Source organism: Arctopsyche grandis, chromosome 9 (genome assembly GCF_051622035.1).
Source record: "Arctopsyche grandis isolate Sample6627 chromosome 9, ASM5162203v2, whole genome shotgun sequence".
NCBI lineage: Eukaryota > Metazoa > Arthropoda > Insecta > Trichoptera > Hydropsychidae > Arctopsyche > Arctopsyche grandis.
Genome location: NC_135363.1, coordinates 26,253,577 through 26,273,167, shown reverse-complemented (window position 1 = coordinate 26,273,167; position 19,591 = coordinate 26,253,577). Strand labels below are relative to the sequence as shown.

The window sequence follows — 19,591 nt, the reverse complement described above, 5'->3', positions numbered from 1 at the left end:
CCCAACCTAACCTAACCAACACCGAAATCAAATATTTCGAGATTTTAAGATTTACAAAAAACTCGCTCACCACACTAAACGTAACCCAACCTAACCTAACCGTCACCGAAGTCAAAGAATTCGACATTGCATAAATTTACACAAATCGTGCGAACCTCACCAAACCTTACCCAACCTAACCTAACCCTCACCGAAATCAAAGAATTTGACATTGCAAAAATATACACAAATCGTGCTTACCTCACAAAACCGAACCCAACCCAACCTAACCATCACCGAAATCAAATAATTCAAGATTGTTAGATTAACACAAAACTCGCTAACCTCACCAAACCCAACCCAACCTTACCTAACCATCACCGAAATCAAAGAATTCGACATTGCAAAAATATACACAAATCGTGCTAACCTTACAAACCTAACCCAACCTAAACTAACATCACCGAAATCAAAGAATTCGAGATTTTGAGATTTACACAAAACTCGCTAACCTCACCAAACCTTTTTTTTTTTTTTTTTTTTTTTCCTATGCGTGGGAGGAGAAAATCTTCAATAAGACTCCCTCTAGTCCGCACTAGAGGGAAGTGTCAGATTTTTACTGACTAAAAAACTCCCCCGACTCACCTCACCCCTTTGGGGACCCCACTCGTTGGTGGATTGCTTCCGCAGGGGCTGATTTCGTCCTTGTTGGCTTCTCCTTTTTGTGCGGATCCCTCCTTTCCAGTTCATCTAGTTGACCCGCTTGGTTTCTGTTTCCTGAAAAACATTCATTTGCAGTATTAATCATAGGCTGGTAATAGTATATCTATATCTATGGGTTGACATCTATTCATTTCCTTCTATAAGTCTTTCCGCTTTCCTTAGCCGTTCGGCCTCCTCCTTCTGCTTCATGACGCTCCTTGCGAACTCTGCGAATGCTTCCCAAGAGGCTACGTCTTTAGTGATGTTCTGTGCTATGTCTTCAGTGTTGACCGGGGTGCTTTCTTCGAGTGTCGCTCTTTCAGATTCCCATGCAGGGCATACGAGGAGTGTATGTTCTGCGTCATCTCTGATTGATGCACAGTGGTGACATCCTGCTGTCGTTTCCTTTCCGATGCGGTTGAGGAATGCTCCGAAACACCCATGGCTGGTTAGTAGCTGGGTTGTGTGGTAGTCCGGTTTTGCGCTTTTCCTCCTTGTCCAGGCTGCGATTGATGGGATCAGTCGATGTGTCCATCTACCTTTGTCTGCGCCGTCCCAGCGGACCTGCCATTCCGTCATGAGCTCCGCCCGTGCCGTCGCTCTTACTTTTTTCGTTCCCTCCTTTCTTCCCTCGTATACCTTCTTTCTTTCATGTGCCAGTAGGTCGATGGGTGGTACTCCAGCAATAACCAGTACTGCGCACTCGGATACTGTTGTATATGCCGATACGATTCTCAGTACGCCCCTGCGTTGTACTCTTGCGAGGTATTTCCTGGTTCTCTCCACTGCCATGCTGGGCGCCCATATTGGTGCACCGTATAGGATCACCGAGTGCACTACGCTGTTGAGTAGTTTTCTTCGGCATGGTTTGGGCCCTCCGATGTTGGGCATTAGTCGTCCGATGTTGTTGACAGCTCTTGCCGCTTTCTCCGCGGCATGCTCAGCTTGTTTCTTAAAGGTTAATTTGTCATCTAGAATTATTCCAAGATAAGTCAAATACCTTTTTAGTCTCACGTCGTATCCCGAAATGGTGATTTTCGGGGGTTCGATTTTTCTTTTTCTGGTGAACAAAACCGCCTCGGTTTTTTGTGGTGCAAGCTGTAGTCCGGCTTCCGTCATCCAGTCGTTCACCAGGTCGAGAGTGTCGTTTGTGGCGGTCTCGAGGTCCGTTATTTTCCTAGCCACAACAATGATAGCTACGTCGTCTGCAAAACCCACCAGCTTCGCTCCTCCTGGAAGTCTTAATTTAAGAAGTGAGTCGTACATTATGTTCCATAATGTTGGTCCCATGACAGAGCCCTGTGGAACACCAGAGGAGATCTTGCGTTCTGCCAGTCTTGTGATCAGAACCCTCTCCGACAGGTAACTTCCTATTATTCTTACAAGGTAGTCTGGTATTCCACCGAGCTCCGATAGAGCCGACATTATTTTATCCCATCTGGCAGAATTGAAAGCATTTTTAACGTCCAGTGTCACCATTATGCAGTGACTGCTCGTTTTTAATGTTCCACTATGAGCGTCTTTTATTGTCTTTATGACCTCGGCTATTGCGTCTACCGTGGACCGACCGGGTCTGAACCCGTATTGCTGCGAACATAACCCGCCTTCCGTCTCCGTCGTCTTCGCTACTCTCTGTAATATGAGGCGCTCGAGGAGTTTGCCCAATCCGTCCAACATGCACAGTGGCCGGTATGACGACGGCTCCTCCGGTGGTTTGTTGCCCTTGGGTATGAGCACGAGTTTCTGCCTTTTCCATATTTTTGGGAATTCTCCGCTCTTGAGGCAGCTGTTGAATGTCCGCAGCAATGTTTTCGGGCAGACTTTAGCCGATATGCGGAGAATTTCATTCGGTATTCCGTCAGGTCCAGGTGATTTGTCAGTGGACAGCCGTTTTGTTGCCGAGTATAGTTCACCCAGTGTAAACTCTGGGATGTCTTCGGGCTCTATGATCCACGCTTGTGGTGTCGTCTCTTTGTGTGTAGGGAAAAGGTGTGAAACTATCGTTTCCAAATTTCCATCTCTGTTTAAGAAGGGAATTTGGCGGTGGCCGGACAGCTTACCACGGACCATACGATACGCTTGGCCCCATGGGTCCAGGTCCACCGTCGCTATGAGTTGTTCCCACATCAACTTTTTACTCCTCCTGATTGCGTAGGTGACTGCTCTTCTTGCTTCTTTGTGGGCTTCGCTTGCGGTTTCGATGGCCGTTTGGTCGTCTTCGTGGCCTGATCTGTGTCTTCGTTCAGTCCGACAGTGCTCTCTTCGTTTTCTTGTGCAGGTTCTTCGCAGCTCTGCAATTTCGTCGTTCCACCAATATTGTGGTTTCCGTCCCACTCCACCCTTCTTCGGCATCGAGGCCTCGCAAGCCCGAGTGATCGCTGCCGTTGTCTCTTTGCAAAGTTCTGTTCCAGTTGTGGTATCTTGAATACGGCCACACTCGAACTTGAGCGTCTCTTCGCACGTTTTAGTGTCTAGCTTGCCGACGGCCCACCTTGTCGGCTCGGTCTTATGCGGGGTCGAATCGGTCGTTCTTGTGTCTCTTAGCTCGTATGAGATGTATTGGTGGTCGCTTAGTGTTGTGTCGCTGAGCACCTCCCAGTTGGTAATGCGGCCAATGGTGTCCTCGTCCGCGAAAGCGACGTCGACTATGGAGCCAGTGCTTCCTCTGACGAAGGTATTTGCACTTCCGGTGTTCAGGACATGCAGGTTTAGTCTGGCCATTGTGTCAGCTAGTAGGCGACCGCGCTCATCGGTGATAGGTGATTCCCACTCTGTAGACTTTGCATTGAAGTCTCCGGCAACGACCACTCGTCCTGTGCTCCTGCTGACGCTCGCCTCCAATTCGTGCAAAAACAGTACGAAGTCCGAGACCGAGGCGTTCGGCGAACAGTAACAGCTGTAGAACCGCACGCCCCGCACCCGAACCCAGACTGCACCTACCTGTGGTGTTCCTGCCTCTGTGATTATCCCGCTTCCGCGTGAGATGTAGATCGCCGAGCGCTGGGTTGTGTCGGCGAACCAATCTCCATTTAATGGGCGATGTTGTTCGCTTATTATTGTGATGTCAATTTTTTTCTCATAGATGGTCTGCAGGAGGAGGTCCTGCGCAGCCCTGCAATGGTTAAGGTTTACCTGGAGGACTCTTATTTTTCCATTTGCAGCCATTATGTTTGTGTCTTCCCCTTCCTCTGTCTCTCCAGTTCGGTTTTGTATGCAGGACACTTGGGTGTCCCTGCCATGTGCTGTGTGTCCGTGCCGCGGTCTTTGCAGACAATGCAGCACAGACTGTTCTCGCATTTGGCCGCTATGTGGCCTCCTTTACCACATCGGCGACACAGTTGGGACCTGTCACTTCCGCTGCAGGTGGCTGCCAAGTGTCCGTACTCCTGGCACTTGTAACAGCGGACCGCTTCTATGTGCTGTCGTACGCGGCAGTTTACCCATCCTACGCGAAGCTTACCTTTTTTTAGGATTGTACGTGCTTTGTCGCTTGCCATCTTTACAACTGCGACTCTTGTTCCGTTGTAAGTGTTGAATAGGCTGACCACTTCAGCCTCCTCGACTGTAAGCGTTCCCAGTACTGGTTTGAGGGCGTCCATCACATCTTGGCGCTCTTCTCCTTCATCCAGGTCCCGCACCTCTATCTTCACCATCGTCGTTAATCTCCTGACCGTTGTGTCGTCACCTAGTGCTGTTTTAATGGCGTCTGCTAGCGTTGTGGGGTTGCCGCCGTTCCTTTCCAGTTCCATTAGGATCATACCGTTCCGGGTTTTTCTGATGCGGTCCACCTGGCATCCAGTTGCAGCGATGTCTACGGTGGTTCTTATTTTTTTGAGAATATCCGCGTACGTGTTGTTATTACTTTCGCTTCGCTTCAGTGTTATCGCTTCGGTTTTTGGGCGCGGTATAGTCAGTTTGGGTTTTTTCTGCTGGACCTTGTTTTGTTGTTGTCGTTGCTGCTGCGTCTGCGGCTGTGGATACGGCTGTGGGCGCTGCTGCTGTTTTTCTTCCTGTTGCGCTTGCTCCTGTTCCTGTTGCTTCTGTAGCGGCTTCTGGGGCTTCCACTTTTGCTTCCGCTGCTGTTTCCGTTGGGTCTTCCACTCTTCGGTCTCGGTCTGAGTGTTTTTCTCTGTCGTCTCTGTCGCCGTGCTCGCGTCGGAAGCTTTAGATGCAGTTTTGTTGATTTTATTCTTTTTCTGCTCTTCCTCGGCTAGGCTTGTCACTAATCTGCGTACTAGGCTAATTTGGGTTTTAATGTTTTCCTTCGTGTTTTTGACGTTTGACACAAACTCCACGAGCATGTCCATTTCCACTTTTATTCTGTTTATTGGATCCATAATTTGTTGCTGTGGCTTTTCGTTGCTCATTGTCATTCATTTATTTATTTATTTATTTTAAACAGACCATTGTGGCTTAACAGGAATTCCTGAAGCGCTAAAGCCTAAAGTGCCACACTGGTCAAAAAAAAAATATAACACAAAAAAGAAAAAACAAAATACCAATTAAACATAAACATAAATACATTCATACATAAACATGAAGAATAGCATTTATAATGACAGATAAAGTAAATGGACATTCATATCAGCAGATAATCCACGATGTGTCGTTTGTTGAACCTCACCAAACCTAACCCAACCTATCCTAACCAACACCGAAATCAAATATTTCGAGATTTTAAAATTTACAAAAAACTCGCTCACCACACTACACGTAACCCAACCTAACCTAACCGTCACCGAAGTCAAAGAATTCGACATTGCATAAATATACACAAATCGTGCTAACCTCACAAACCTAACCCAACCTAACCTAACATCACCGAAATCAATGAATTCGAGATTTTAAGATTATCACAAAACTCGCTAACCTCACCAAACCTAACCCAACCTAACCTAACCAACCCCTAAATCAAATATTTCGAGATTTTAAGGTTTACAAAAAACTCGCTCACCACACTAAACGTAACCCAACCTAACCTAACTGTCACCGAAGTCAAAGAATTCGACATTGCATTAATTTACACAAATCGTGCTAACCTCACCAAACCTAACCCAACCTAACCTAACCATCACCGAAATCAAAAAATTTGACATTGCAAAAATATACACAAATCGTGCTTACCTCACAAAACCGAACCCAACCCAACCTAACCATCACCGAAATCAAATAATTCAAGATTGTTAGATTTACACAAAACTCGCTAACCTCACCAAACCCAACCCAACCTAACCTAACCTTCACCGAAATCAAAGAATTCGACAATGCAAAAATATACACAAATCGTGCTAACCTCACAAACCTAACCCAACCTAACCTAACATCACCGAAATCAAAGAATTCGAGATTTTGAGATTTACACAAAACTCGCTAACCTCACCAAACCTAACCCAACCTATCCTAACCAACACCGAAATCAAATATTTCGAGATTTTAAAATTTACAAAAAACTCGCTCACCACACTAAACGTAACCCAACCTAACCTAACATCACCGAAATCAATGAATTCGAGATTTTGAGATTTACACAAAACTCGCTAACCTCACCAAACCTAACCCAACCTAACCTAACCAACCCCTAAATCAAATATTTCGAGATTTTAAGGTTTACAAAAAACTCGCTCACCACACTAAACGTAACCCAACCTAACCTAACTGTCACCGAAGTCAAAGAATTCGACATTGCATTAATTTACACAAATCGTGCTAACCTCACCAAACCTAACCCAACCTAACCTTACCATCACCGAAATCAAAGAATTTGACATTGCAAAAATATACACAAATCGTGCTTACCTCACAAAACCTAACCCAACCCAACCTAACCATCGCCGAAATCAAATAATTCGAGATTGTAAGATTTACACAAAACTCGCTTACTTCACTAAACGTAAATTTACCTAACCTAACCATCACCGAAATCAAAGAATTCGACATTGCATAAATATACAAAAATCCTGCTAACCCCACCAAACCTAACCCAACCTAACCTATACAACACCGAAATTAAAGAATTCGAGATTGTCAGATTTACAAAAAACTCCCTAACCTCACCAAACCTAACCCAACCTAACCTAACATCACCGAAATCAAAGAATTCGAGATTTTAAGATTTACACAAAACTCGCTTACCTCACCAAACGTAACCCAACTTAACCTAACCTCCACCGAAATCAAAGAATTCGACATTGCATAAATATACACAAAACTCGCTTACCTCACCAAACCTTACCCATCCTAACCTTACCATCACCGTAATCAAAGAATTCGAGATTGTAAGTTTTACACAAAACTCGCTAACCTCACCAAACTTAACCCAACCAAACCTAACGATCACCGAAATCAAAGAATTCGACATTGCATAAATATACAAAAAACTCGCTAACCTCAACAAACCCAACCCAACTTAACCTAACCATCACCGAAATCAAAAAAATTGACATTGCAAAAATATACACAAATCGTGCTTACCTCACAAAACCGAACCCAACCCAACCTAACCATCACCGAAATCAAATAATTCAAGATTGTTAGATTTACACAAAACTCGCTAACCTCACCAAACCCAACCCAACGTAACCTAACCTTCACCGAAATCAAAGAATTCGACATTGCAAAAATATACACAAATCGTGCTTACCTCACAAAACCTAACCCAACCCAACCTAACCATCACCGAAATCAAATAATTCGAGATTTTGAGATTTACACAAAACTCGCTAGCCTCACCAAACCTAACCCAACCTAACCTAACCATCACCGAAATCAAAGAATTCGACATTGCATAAATATACAAAAAACTCGCTAACCTCAACAAACCTAACCCAACTTAACCTAACCATCACCGAAATCAAAAAAATTGACATTGCAAAAATATACACAAATCGTGCTTACCTCACAAAACCGAACCCAACCCAACCTAACCATCACCGAAATCAAATAATTCAAGATTGTTAGATTTACACAAAACTCGCTAACCTCACCAAACCCAACCCAACCTAACCTAACCATCACCGAAATCAAAGAATTCGACATTGCAAAAATATACACAAATCGTGCTAACCTCACAAACCTAACCCATCCTAACCTAACATCACCGAAATCAAAGAATTCGAGATTTTGAGATTTACACAAAACTCGCTAACCTCACCAAACCTAACCCAACCTAACCTAACCAACACCGAAATCAAATATTTAGAGATTTTAAGATTTACAAGAAACTCGCTCACCACACTAAACGTAACCCAACCTAACCTAACCGTCACCGAAGTCAAAGAATTCGACATTGCATAAATTTACACAAATCGTGCTATCCTCACCAAACCTAACCCAACCTAACCTAACCATCACCGAAATCAAAGAATTTGACATTGCAAAAATATACACAAATCGTGCTTATCTCACAAAACCTAACCCAACCAAACCTAACCATCACCGAAATCAAATAATTCGAGATTGTAAGATTTACACAAAACTCACTTACCTCACTAAATGTAACCCAACTTAACCTAACCATCACCGAAATCAAAAAATTTGACATTGCAAAAATATACACAACTCGTGCTTACCTCACAAAACCTAACCCAACCCAACCTAACCATCACCGAAATCAAATAATTCAAGATTGTTAGATTTACACAAAACTCGCTAACCTCACCAAACCCAACCCAACCTAACCCAACCATCACCGAAATCAAAGAATTCGACATTGCATAAATATACAAAAATCGTGCCAACCTCACCAAACCTACCCCAACCTAACCTAACCATCACCGAAATCAAAGAATTTGACATTGCAAAAATATACACAAAACTCGCTAACCTCACCAAACCTTACCCAACCTAACCTTACCATCACCGTAATCAAAGAATTCGAGATTGTAAGTTTTACACAAAACTCGCTCCCTTTACCAAACGTAACCCAACCTAACCTAACCTTCACCGAAATCAAAGAATTTGACATTGTAAAAATATACAAATAACGTGCTAACCTCACCAAACCTAACCCAACCTACCTATACAATACCGAAATCAAAGAATTCGAGATTGTCAGATTTACACAAAGCTCGCTAACTTTACCAAACGTAACCCAACCTAACCTAACCTTCACCGAAGTCAAAGAATTCGACATTGTAAAAATATACAAATATCGTGCTAACCTCACCAAACCTAACCCAACCTTCCTATACAATTCCGAAATCAAAGAAGTCGAGATTGTCAGATTTACACAAAACTCGCTAACCTCACCAAACCTAACCCAACCTAACCTAACCATCACCGAAATCAAAAAATTCGACATTGCATAAATATACACAAAACTCGCTAACCTCACCAAACCTAACCCAACTTAACCAAACCATCACCGAAATCAAAGAATTTGACATTGCAAAAATATACACAAATCGTGCTTACCTCACAAAACCTTATCCAATCCAACCTAACCATCACCGAAATCAAAGAATTGGACATTGCATAAATATACAAAAAACTCGCTAACCTCACCAAACCCAACCCAACCTAACCCAACCATCACCGAAATCAAAGAATTCGACATTGCATAAATATACCAAAATCCTGCTAACCCCACCAAACCTATACAACACCGAAATTAAAGAATTCGAGATTGTCAGATTTACAAAAAACTCGCTAACCTCACCAAACCTAACCCAACCTAACCTAACATCACCGAAATCAAAGAATTCGAGATTTTGAGATTTACACAAAACTCGCTTACCTCACCAAACCTAACCCAACCTAACCTTACCATCACCAGAATCAAAGAATTCGAGATTGTAAGGATTACACAAAACTCGCTAACCTCACCAAACGTAACCCAACCTAACCTAAGCATCACCGAAATCAATGAATTCGAGATTGTAAGATTTACACAAAACTCGGTAACCACACCAAACCTTAACCAACCATACCTAACCACCATCGAAATCAAACAATATGAGATTTTTAGATTTACATAAAACTCGCTAACCTCACCAAACCCAACCCAACCTAACCTAACATCACCGAAATCAAAGAATTCGAGATTTTGAGATTTACACAAAACTCGCTCACCTCACCAAACCTAACCCAACCTAACCTAACCAACACCGAAATCAAATATTTCGAGATTTTAAGATTTACAAAAAACTCGCTCACCACACTAAACGTAACCCAACCTAACCTAACCTTCACCGTGGTCAAATAATTCGACATTGCAAAAATTTACACAAATCGTGCTAACCTCACCAAACCTATCCCTACCTCACCAAACCATCACCGAAATCAAAAAATTCGAGATTGTAAGATTTACACAAAACTCGCTAACCTCACCAAATGTAACTCAACCTAACCTAACCTTCACCGAAATCAAAGAATTCGACATTGCATAAATATACAAAAAACTCGCTAACCTCAACAAACCTTACCCAACTTAACCTAACCATCACCGAAATCAAAAAATTTGACATTGCAAAAATATACCCAAATCGTGCTTACCTCACAAAACCAAACCCAACCCAACCTTACCATCACCGAAATCAAATAATTCAAGATTGTTAGATTTACACAAAACTCGCTTACCTCACCAAACCCAACCCAACCTAACCTTACCATCACCGAAATCAAAGAATTCGAGATTTTAAGATTTACACAAATCTCGCTAACCTCACCAAACGTAACCCAACTTAACCTAACCTTCACCGAAATCAAAGAATTCGACATTGCATAAATATACACAAAACTCGCTTACCTCACCAAACCTTACCCAACCTAACCTTACCATCACCGTAATCAAAGAATTCGAGATTGTAAGTTTTACACAAAACTCGCTAACTTTACCAAACGTAACCCAACCTAACCTAACCTTCACCGAAATCAAAGAATTCGACATTGTAAAAATATACAAATATCGTGCTAACCTCACCAAACCTAACCCAACCTACCTATACAATACCGAAATCAAAATAGTCGAGATTGTCAGATTTACACAAAACTCGCTAACCTCACCAAACCTAACCCAACCTAACCTAACTATCACCGTAATCAAAGAATTAGAGATTGTAAGTTTTGCACAAAACTCGCTAACTTTACCAAACGTAACCCAACCTAACCTAACCTTCACCGAAATCAAAGAATTTGACATTGTAAAAATATACAAATATCGTGCTAACCTCACCAAACCTAACCCAACCTACCAATACAATACCGAAATCAAAGAATTCGAGATTGTCAGATTTACACAAAATTCGCTAACCTCACCAAACCTAACCCAACCTAACCTAACCATCACCGAAATCAAAAAATTCGACATTGCATAAATATACAAAAAACTCGCTACCCTCAACAAACCTAACCCAACTTAACCTAACCATCACCGAAATCAAAGAATTTGTCATTGCAAAAATATACACAAATCGTGCTAACCTCACCAAACCTAACCCAACCTACCTATACAATACCGAAATCAAAATAGTCGAGATTGTCAGATTTACACAAAACTCGCTAACCTCACCAAACCTAACCCAACCTAACCTAACTATCACCGAAATCAAAAAATTCGACATTGCATAAATATACAAAAAACTCGCTAACCTCAACAAACCTAACCCAACTTAACCAAACCATCACCGAAATCAAAGAATTTGACATTGCAAAAATATACACAAATCGTGCTTACCTCACAAAACCTTATCCAATCCAACCTAACCATCACCGAAATCAAAGAATTGGACATTGCATAAATATACAAAAAACTCGCTAACCTCACCAAACCCAACCCAACCTAACCTAACCTTCACCGTGGTCAAATAATTCGACATTGCAAAAATTTACACAAATCGTGCTAACCTCACCAAACCTATCCCTACCTCACCAAACCATCACCGAAATCAAAAAATTCGAGATTGTAAGATTTACACAAAACTCGCTAACCTCACCAAATGTAACCCAACCTAACCTAACCTTCACCGAAATCAAAGAATTCGACATTGCATAAATATACAAAAAACTCGCTAACCTCAACAAACCTAACCCAACTTAACCTAACCATCACCGAAATCAAAAAATTTGACATTGCAAAAATATACCCAAATCGTGCTTACCTCACAAAACCTAACCCAACCCAACCTAACCATCACCGAAATCAAATAATTCAAGATTGTTAGATTTACACAAAACTCGCTTACCTCACCAAACCCAACCCAACCTAACCTTACCATCACCGAAATCAAAGAATTCGAGATTTTAAGATTTACACAAATCTCGCTAACCTCACCAAACGTAACCCAACTTAACCTAACCTTCACCGAAATCAAAGAATTCGACATTGCCTTAATATACACAAAACTCGCTTACCTCACCAAACCTTACCCAACTTAACCTTACCATCACCGTAATCAAAGAATTCGAGATTGTAAGTTTTACACAAAACTCGCTAACTTTACCAAACGTAACCCAACCTAACCTAACCTTCACCGAAATCAAAGAATTCGACATTGTAAAAATATACAAATATCGTGCTAACCTCACCAAACCTAACCCAACCTACCTATACAATACAGAAATCAAAATAGTCGAGATTGTCAGATTTACACAAAACTCGCTAACCTCACCAAACCTTACCCAACCTAACCTTGCCATCACCGTAATCAAAGAATTAGAGATTGTAAGTTTTGCACAAAACTCGCTAACTTTACCAAACGTAACCCAACCTAACCTAACCTTCACCGAAATCAAAGAATTTGACATTGTAAAAATATACAAATATCGTGCTAATTTCACCATACCTAACCCAACCTACCAATACAATGCCGAAATCAAAGAATTCGAGATTGTCATATTTACACAAAGCTCGCTAACCTCACCAAACCTAACCCAACCTAACCTAACCATCACCGAAATCAAAAAATTCGACATTGCATAAATATACAAAAAACTCGCTACCCTCAACAAACCTAACCCAACTTAACCTAACCATCACCGAAATCAAAGAATTTGTCATTGCAAAAATATACACAAATCGTGCTAACCTCACCAAACCTAACCCAACCTACCTATACAATACCGAAATCAAAATAGTCGAGATTGTCAGATTTACACAAAACTCGCTAACCTCACCAAACCTAACCCAACCTAACCTAACTATCACCGAAATCAAAAAATTCGACATTGCATAAATATACACAAAACTCGCTAACCTCACCAAACCTTACCCAACCTAACCTTGCCATCACCGTAATCAAAGAATTCGAGATTGTAAGTTTTACACAAAACTCGCTAACTTTACCAAACGTAACCCAACCTAACCTAACCTTCACCGAAATCAAAGAATTCGACATTGTAAAAATATACAAATATCGTGCTAACCTCACCAAACCTAACCCAACCTACCTATACAATACCGAAATTAAAATAGTCGAGATTGTCAGATTTACACAAAACTCGCTAACCTCACCAAACCTAACCCAACCTAACCTAACCATTTCCGAAATCAATGAATTCGAGATTGTAAGATTTACACGAATCTCGGTTACAACACCAAACCTTAACCAACCTAACCTTACCACCATCGAAATCAAATAATTTGAGATTGTAAGATTTACATAAAACTCGCTAACCTTTTTTTTTTTTTTTTTTTTTTTTTTTCTTTTTTTTTATCGTCGGAGGTGGGGAATCTTCCAAAGACATCCTCCAGCCCGAACTGGAGGATAGTGTCGGATTTTTACCGACTAAACCCCACCCCCTTGACACCTCTGCTCCCCGGACACATTTTCATGTTTTGCTTCGGGAAAGCAGTTTTGTCTTAGCCATTTATGGCTCTTCCTTCGAGTTCTCGGGTTCTTTCTGCTTCTTCTTTATTTTTCATTATCATCGAAGCAAATGCTTCCCACGCTGACCAGGCAGTTGCGCTATCCAGTATGACGAAGATTATGTTTATCGGCGTCAGGTGTTCTACGCCGATTACAGTTCTGAATGTTCTTCTGTCGTCTTCCCATGCTGGACAATCAAAGGTTGTGTGGGCCGCGTCGTCTTTCTCGTTTTCACAGTGGTGGCACTTCGGAGTTGTTTCCTTTCCTATTTTGTGTAGGTAGGTCCCGAAGCACCCGTGACCTGTGAGTATTTGGGTCGTGTGGTGATTTAGTTCGCCGTGCTTTCTTTGGCACCACGCTTTTAGGTCTCCGATGAGATGGTGTGTCCATCGACCTTTTTTAGAGTTGCTCCATCTGTCTTGCCATTTGATCATCGTTGTTTCTCTGGCTGTACTCTTTTTTTCACCTCTGTAGATCGCTTGTCGTTCTAGAGCGAGTAAGTCGATCGGTGGAATGGCGCACAACACCAGGATGGCATCTTCTGATACTGTTCGGTATGCCGCTGCGACTCTTAATGCAGCTCTTCTTTGTACTCTAGCGAGGCTGAGCCTCGTCCTCTCAACCTTTGTTTTTTCCGCCCAAATCGGAGCACCGTACAGGAGGACTGAGTGTACTACTTCACAGTTTAGTTTTCTTCTCCTCTGTTTCGGTCTACCGATGTTGGGCATCAGTCTGGCGAGGTCTTCTGCTATTTGGGCCGCCCTAGCTCCCGCTTTTTCCGCATGTTTTGCAAAGCGTAGTTTGTCATCTAACTGCACTCCCAAATACCGCAGTGATCTGCTGAACGTCACCTCAAAACCGTTGACTGTTATTTGAGGAGGCAGCAGCTTTCTACGTCTTGTGAAGAATACAGCTTCGGTTTTCTGGACGGCGAGCTCCAAGCCCGCATCCACGAGCCATTTTTTAACCCTTCTAATGGCTTCTTCGCTTCTTAGGCGTAAAGATGTTGTGTTCTTTGCGGTGACAAGCAACGCGACATCGTCAGCAAAGGCGACCAGGCTCGTTTCATCTGGCATTTGGATTTTCAACAAGCCGTCGTACATTACATTCCAAAGCGCCGGGCCCAGGACCGATCCCTGTGGTACGCCCGCAGTGACTGATCGTTCGTATTTTTTGCCCATGCATTCATACAGAAGGATTCTGTCCGAAAAATAGCTTTCGATCATCTTGATAAGTTTTTCCGGAGCATTGATAGTGACTAATGCATCGAGAGTCCTTCCCCAGTTGGCAGTGTTGAATGCATTTTTTATGTCGAGCGCGATCATCACAACATGTTTGCTCGCCTTGACGCTCCCACGCCATGCAAGTCTTACGGTGTTTACGACTTCACTGATCGCGTCAATAGTTGAGCGACCGGGTCGAAATCCAAATTGCTGCGATGACAGTCCTGTGTCGCTGTTTTCTAGCTGTTGTTGTAGTCGCTGTAGGAGAAGTCTCTCTAGTAACTTTCCTACCCCATCAAGTAGGCAGAGTGGCCTGTATGATGAAGGTCCTGGTGGGCCTCCCTTTCCTTTTGAAATCAGCACGAGTTTTTGTCTTTTCCATGGTTTTGGAAAGGTTCCTTCCGACAGACAAGCATTGAAGGTCGTCAACAGCAACGCAGGATCGCTCAAGGCAATTCTTTTAATAACTGCGTTTGGAATGCAGTCCGGTCCCGGCGCCTTTTCAATATTTATTCGTTTGGCGGCTGCTACGACTTCTTCCTCCGTGAAAATCGGCATCTCATCACCAGTACTGCTCGCCGATCGTCTTTCCATCACTGGGTGTTGCGGAAAGAGGCCATCTATGACCAATTCAAGACTCGCCTTATTTTCAAGATATGGATCGACAGTTCCAATTCGGAGCTTTTTCCTTATGATCTTATATGGGCTCCCCCACGGATCCACATCAATCGATTTGCAGAGCTCTTTCCAGCATCTCTCTTTACTTTCTTTTATAGCTTTTCGTAAAGCTATCCTGGCTTCTTGATATTTCACTCTGTGCTGTTCATTGCTTGACCGTCGTTGTGCTCGGCGTCTGCAGGTTAAGCACTCGCGGCGAAGTATGGCGATGTTTTCGGTCCACCAGAAGACCGGGTGCCTCTTTTTACCTCCGCGTCTCGGCATCGATGCGTCGCAGCTCTCACTCAATAGGTCATTTAATGAGTTGGCAATGTCTTCGGCTCCAACCCCGCTGCTTGCGACGTCAGTCACTTTTGATCTTAGTTCTGCAACGGCTTCGTCCAAAGCTACGATGTCCAGCTTACGAGCTCCCCAGCCAGAACTAGAAGGTAACATTTGTGGCCCGGCGAGGCGATCTTCCAACTCGAAGCCAATGTAGCGATGGTCGCTGTGAGAGTAGCTGTCAAGCACTTGCCATTTTCGGATCCTGCCAATTATTGTTTCACCTGCAAATGTGACATCGATGACCGATCCGGTGCTGCCACGAACGAACGTGTAAGCACTTCCTACGTTGGCCGCATGCAGATGTAAATGCGATGCCATTTCAGAGAGTAAAATACCTCTGCGATCCGTTTTTTGAGAGCCCCACTCTGGAGCTTTTGAGTTAAAATCTCCGGCAACGACAACAGGTAAGGTCGATGTTCTCACGTCATCTTCAAGGCAGACGAGATCTCTCTTGAACTCCTCTACTGTTGCACTAGGAGAAAAATAGCAGCTATAGAACCTCACTCCCCTCATCTCCACCCACGTCCAGCCTTGGACGCCAATTGAAACAGCATTCGTGATTCGCAGGTGGGCAGTTGGTGTGTAGATTGCAGATCTTGAGCTTGCATCCGAATACCATCGATGAGGAATGTTGCGGTACTGTTCAGACACAATCACGAGGTCCGCTCGCCGCTCCTCTGCTGTCTGTATCATCACATCCTGCGCCGCCTGGCATCCATTCAGATTGATCTGGAGTATGCGGATCATTGTTGTGTTCGTCCTTTCAGAGCAGTCCGGAGGGCTGCACAGCTTCGACTACCGGTCTGATGACCGCTGCTTATTTTTTCTCCTTCACAAATGCTGCAGTGTGGGTCGTTCTTACAAATCACAGCTTTATGGCCTTCCTGGCCGCACTTGTTGCATTCTTTGCTTCTGTCTAGTTTGCTGGCGCATTCTACCGCAATGTGTCCGAATCCCCGACACCTGAAGCATCTTATTATATGGACTCGGGGCCTCAAACGACAATTGACCCATCCGATTCGAATTCTTCCAGCCTTAATCAATTCAGTGGCATCGTCTCTCGGGAGTTTGACCATCGCCATCTGAGTGCCTCCATAAGCCGGTTTGAACGTGATCAATCGCGCATTTCTCACCACATGTGGTGAAGCGCTTGCTAATGCCTCCATCAATTCTGTCTCATTCGTGGCCCCATCGATGTCCCGTATTTCAATGACGACTCCAGGGACGAGCTTCTTCACAGTCGCACCATTGCCCAGAATCGCGGAAATCGCACCCATTAGCTCTTCCGTTTTTGTTGTTCCTTTTTGCATTTTTATAAGAACTTCTCCACCCTTTGTTTGACGAATAGCGGCAACATCTACATTCTCCATTGGAATTTCTTTTCTGATTTTCTTTAAGGTGTCTGCATATGTCACCGTGCCGTCTGACTTTATTGTTATAGCCTCATTTCTGGGGCCTGGTGGAAATCGCGCATATCGATCTTGAAAGATATTTTCAATGTTTGGCTGACGCCGATCGTTGTTGTTGTTGGTGTTCTTTGTATTATTTGTTCTTTTATTCTTTTTATTCCGCCTTCTTTTTGACCTTACTTCTTTCCAGGAATCCTCTTTTGGTTGATCTAGTGAGGATGCCGAGTCCATGATTGCGGGATTTTCCGGTATTAAAGCATTTGGAGGATTCTTTAAAACATCGCTCGAGGTGGGATTGAGTTCTATTAGTGTTTAAGTTTGTAATCTATGCTTTAACAGGTCTAGTTTTATGTCTTTATATGTATTAAAGGCTATCATTGCCTCTTCAATTCCATCCTTGATTGGAACGTAGGTATTTTTACGTATTTTACTATTGAGATCAATTAGAATTAATTCTAATTTGTGGAATACCTTCTGCTCGAGAGCTTCTTTAGCAGTAATCTCACACATTTCCAAAGATATGCTAGCCATTGTTGTCATTATTCCAATTTCTCCGACTAAAAAGTTCACCGTGATCGTTAATTTTTCAATCGGTACGCGCTCGCACACTATTTATTTTGGTCGTTGTTAGTGGTACTTTGATCTGCCGTAATCGCAACAAGTCGTTAGCAACGTAGTTGTTATTGTTATTAATGAGCTGTTGTAAGACGTTTATGTTGTGATGGACACTTTAACACTAACTTTGTCTCTTGTCTCGAGTCAACAGTGTTACGATTCACCGTGGGTGTGTGTAAATGATAGTAATTCGAGTTTTTCAAAGCAATGTGTCTAATTCGTTTGCCGAATTCAATCTAACCAATGAAAAAATTCACCGTTGCCGTTTATTATTTATTCAGCACACACATGCGCATTGGTCATATTTAATGTTATTTCGTTTTGCTGCAAGCGCATAAAGCCGTTAGCAACGTAGTTGTTGTTGGTATCGATAAGTTTTCCTTAGCCACCTGTATTGTGCTGAGGAAATGAAACCCAAATCTGTCTCTTGCCTCCAATTCCAGCTATAAATTACAATAGTTGAAGTGCTTTTGTGCAATATGTAAAACGAATCCAATCCTTCCGATACAACGTTCACCGTGGTCGTTGATTATTCAATCGGCACTTGATTGCACTGTTAAAAAACAGCTATTAGCAACACAATTGTTATCGATGCCTTTTCGTTGGGCGTTTGTGTTGTGATTGAGATGTGAACGCCAACTATGCCTTTTAGCACCAGTTGAAAGTCCCAAAATTCACCGCGACGATGATGAAATAAACTTGATTGCTTCCATGCAACGTCTTCTATGTATTCGATGTGATCGCAGATTGCAAGTTCTTCGTAGCCGTTGGTTTTAATTTACTTTTTTTTTGAACACGCGCATGCGCAATGCTTCACTTGTTCAGAGTTAGTGGTATTACGATCAACCGCAAGCGTAGCCAGCTGTAAACAAGGTTAGCGTATCTATGCAACGTAACGAATTTTTAATGAAAACTTACCTCGATTCCTTACCTCGTCTGGAGCTGATGCAGATGCTATAAGAATGCTAATACATTACTTTGGAGTCAATGAAGTCCTCTGGACACCGCAATGCGACGTTGGAGAGCAGTTGCAGTCAGCTTCAGCAATAGCAGGAAAGACCGCCGCTATCCCGTCCGCTCACCACGGCTGCTCATACCCAAACTCGCTAACCTCACCAAACCCAACCCAACCTAACCTAACTATCACCGAAATCAAAGAATTCGACATTGCAAAAATATACACAAATCGTGCTAACCTCACCAAACCTAACCCAACCTAACCTAACATCACCGAAATCAAAGAATTCGAGATTTTGAGATTTACACAAAACTCGCTCACCTCACCAAACCTAACCCAACCTAAACTAACCAACAACGAAATCAAATATTTCGATATTTTAAGATTTACAAAAAACTCGCTCACCACACTAAACGTAACCCAACCTAACCTTACCTTCACCGTGGTCAAAGAATTCGACATTGCAAAAATATACACAAATCGTGCTAACCTCACCAAAAATAACCCAACCTAACCTAACCAACACCGAAATCAAATATTTCGAGATTTAAAGATTTACAAAAAACTCGCTCACCACACCAAACCTTAACCAACCTAACCTAACCACCATCGAAATCAAATAAATTAAGATTGTAAGATTTACATAAAACTCGCGAACCTCAACAAACCTAACCCAACTTAACCTAACCATCACCGAAATCAAAGAATTTGACATTGCAAAAATATACACAAATCATGCGTACCTCACAAAACCGAACCCAACCCAACCTAACCATCACCGAAATCAAATAGTTCAAGATTGTTAGATTTACACAAAACTCCCTAACCTCACCAAACCCAACCCAACCTAACCTAACCATCACCGAAATCAAAGAATTCGACATTGCAATAATATACACA

At 42.6% G+C, this 19,591-nt stretch overlaps 1 protein-coding gene across 1 annotated transcript; it reads right to left on the bottom strand.

Annotated features, from left to right (window-relative positions):
• Window positions 1–5,075: 5,075 nt before the first annotated feature.
• On the bottom strand, window positions 5,076–16,456 carry LOC143917329 (uncharacterized). The gene is made up of 2 exons (XM_077438811.1): window positions 15,737–16,456; window positions 5,076–5,135 (listed from the first exon to the last, which is right to left on the bottom strand). Exons 1-2 carry the CDS (start codon window positions 16,454–16,456, stop codon window positions 5,076–5,078), a joined length of 780 nt encoding a protein of 259 aa, XP_077294937.1.
• Window positions 16,457–19,591: the final 3,135 nt, after the last annotated feature.

Coding starts and splice junctions, on each gene's coding strand:
- LOC143917329 (XM_077438811.1), bottom strand. CDS start 16,456: ATGATCCGCATACTCCAGATCAATCTGAATGGATGCCAGGCGGCGCAG. Junction 5,136..15,736: donor TTGCAGAACTAAGATCAAAA/GTGACTGACGTC, acceptor TTTTTTGACCAG/TGTGGCACTTTAGGCTTTAG.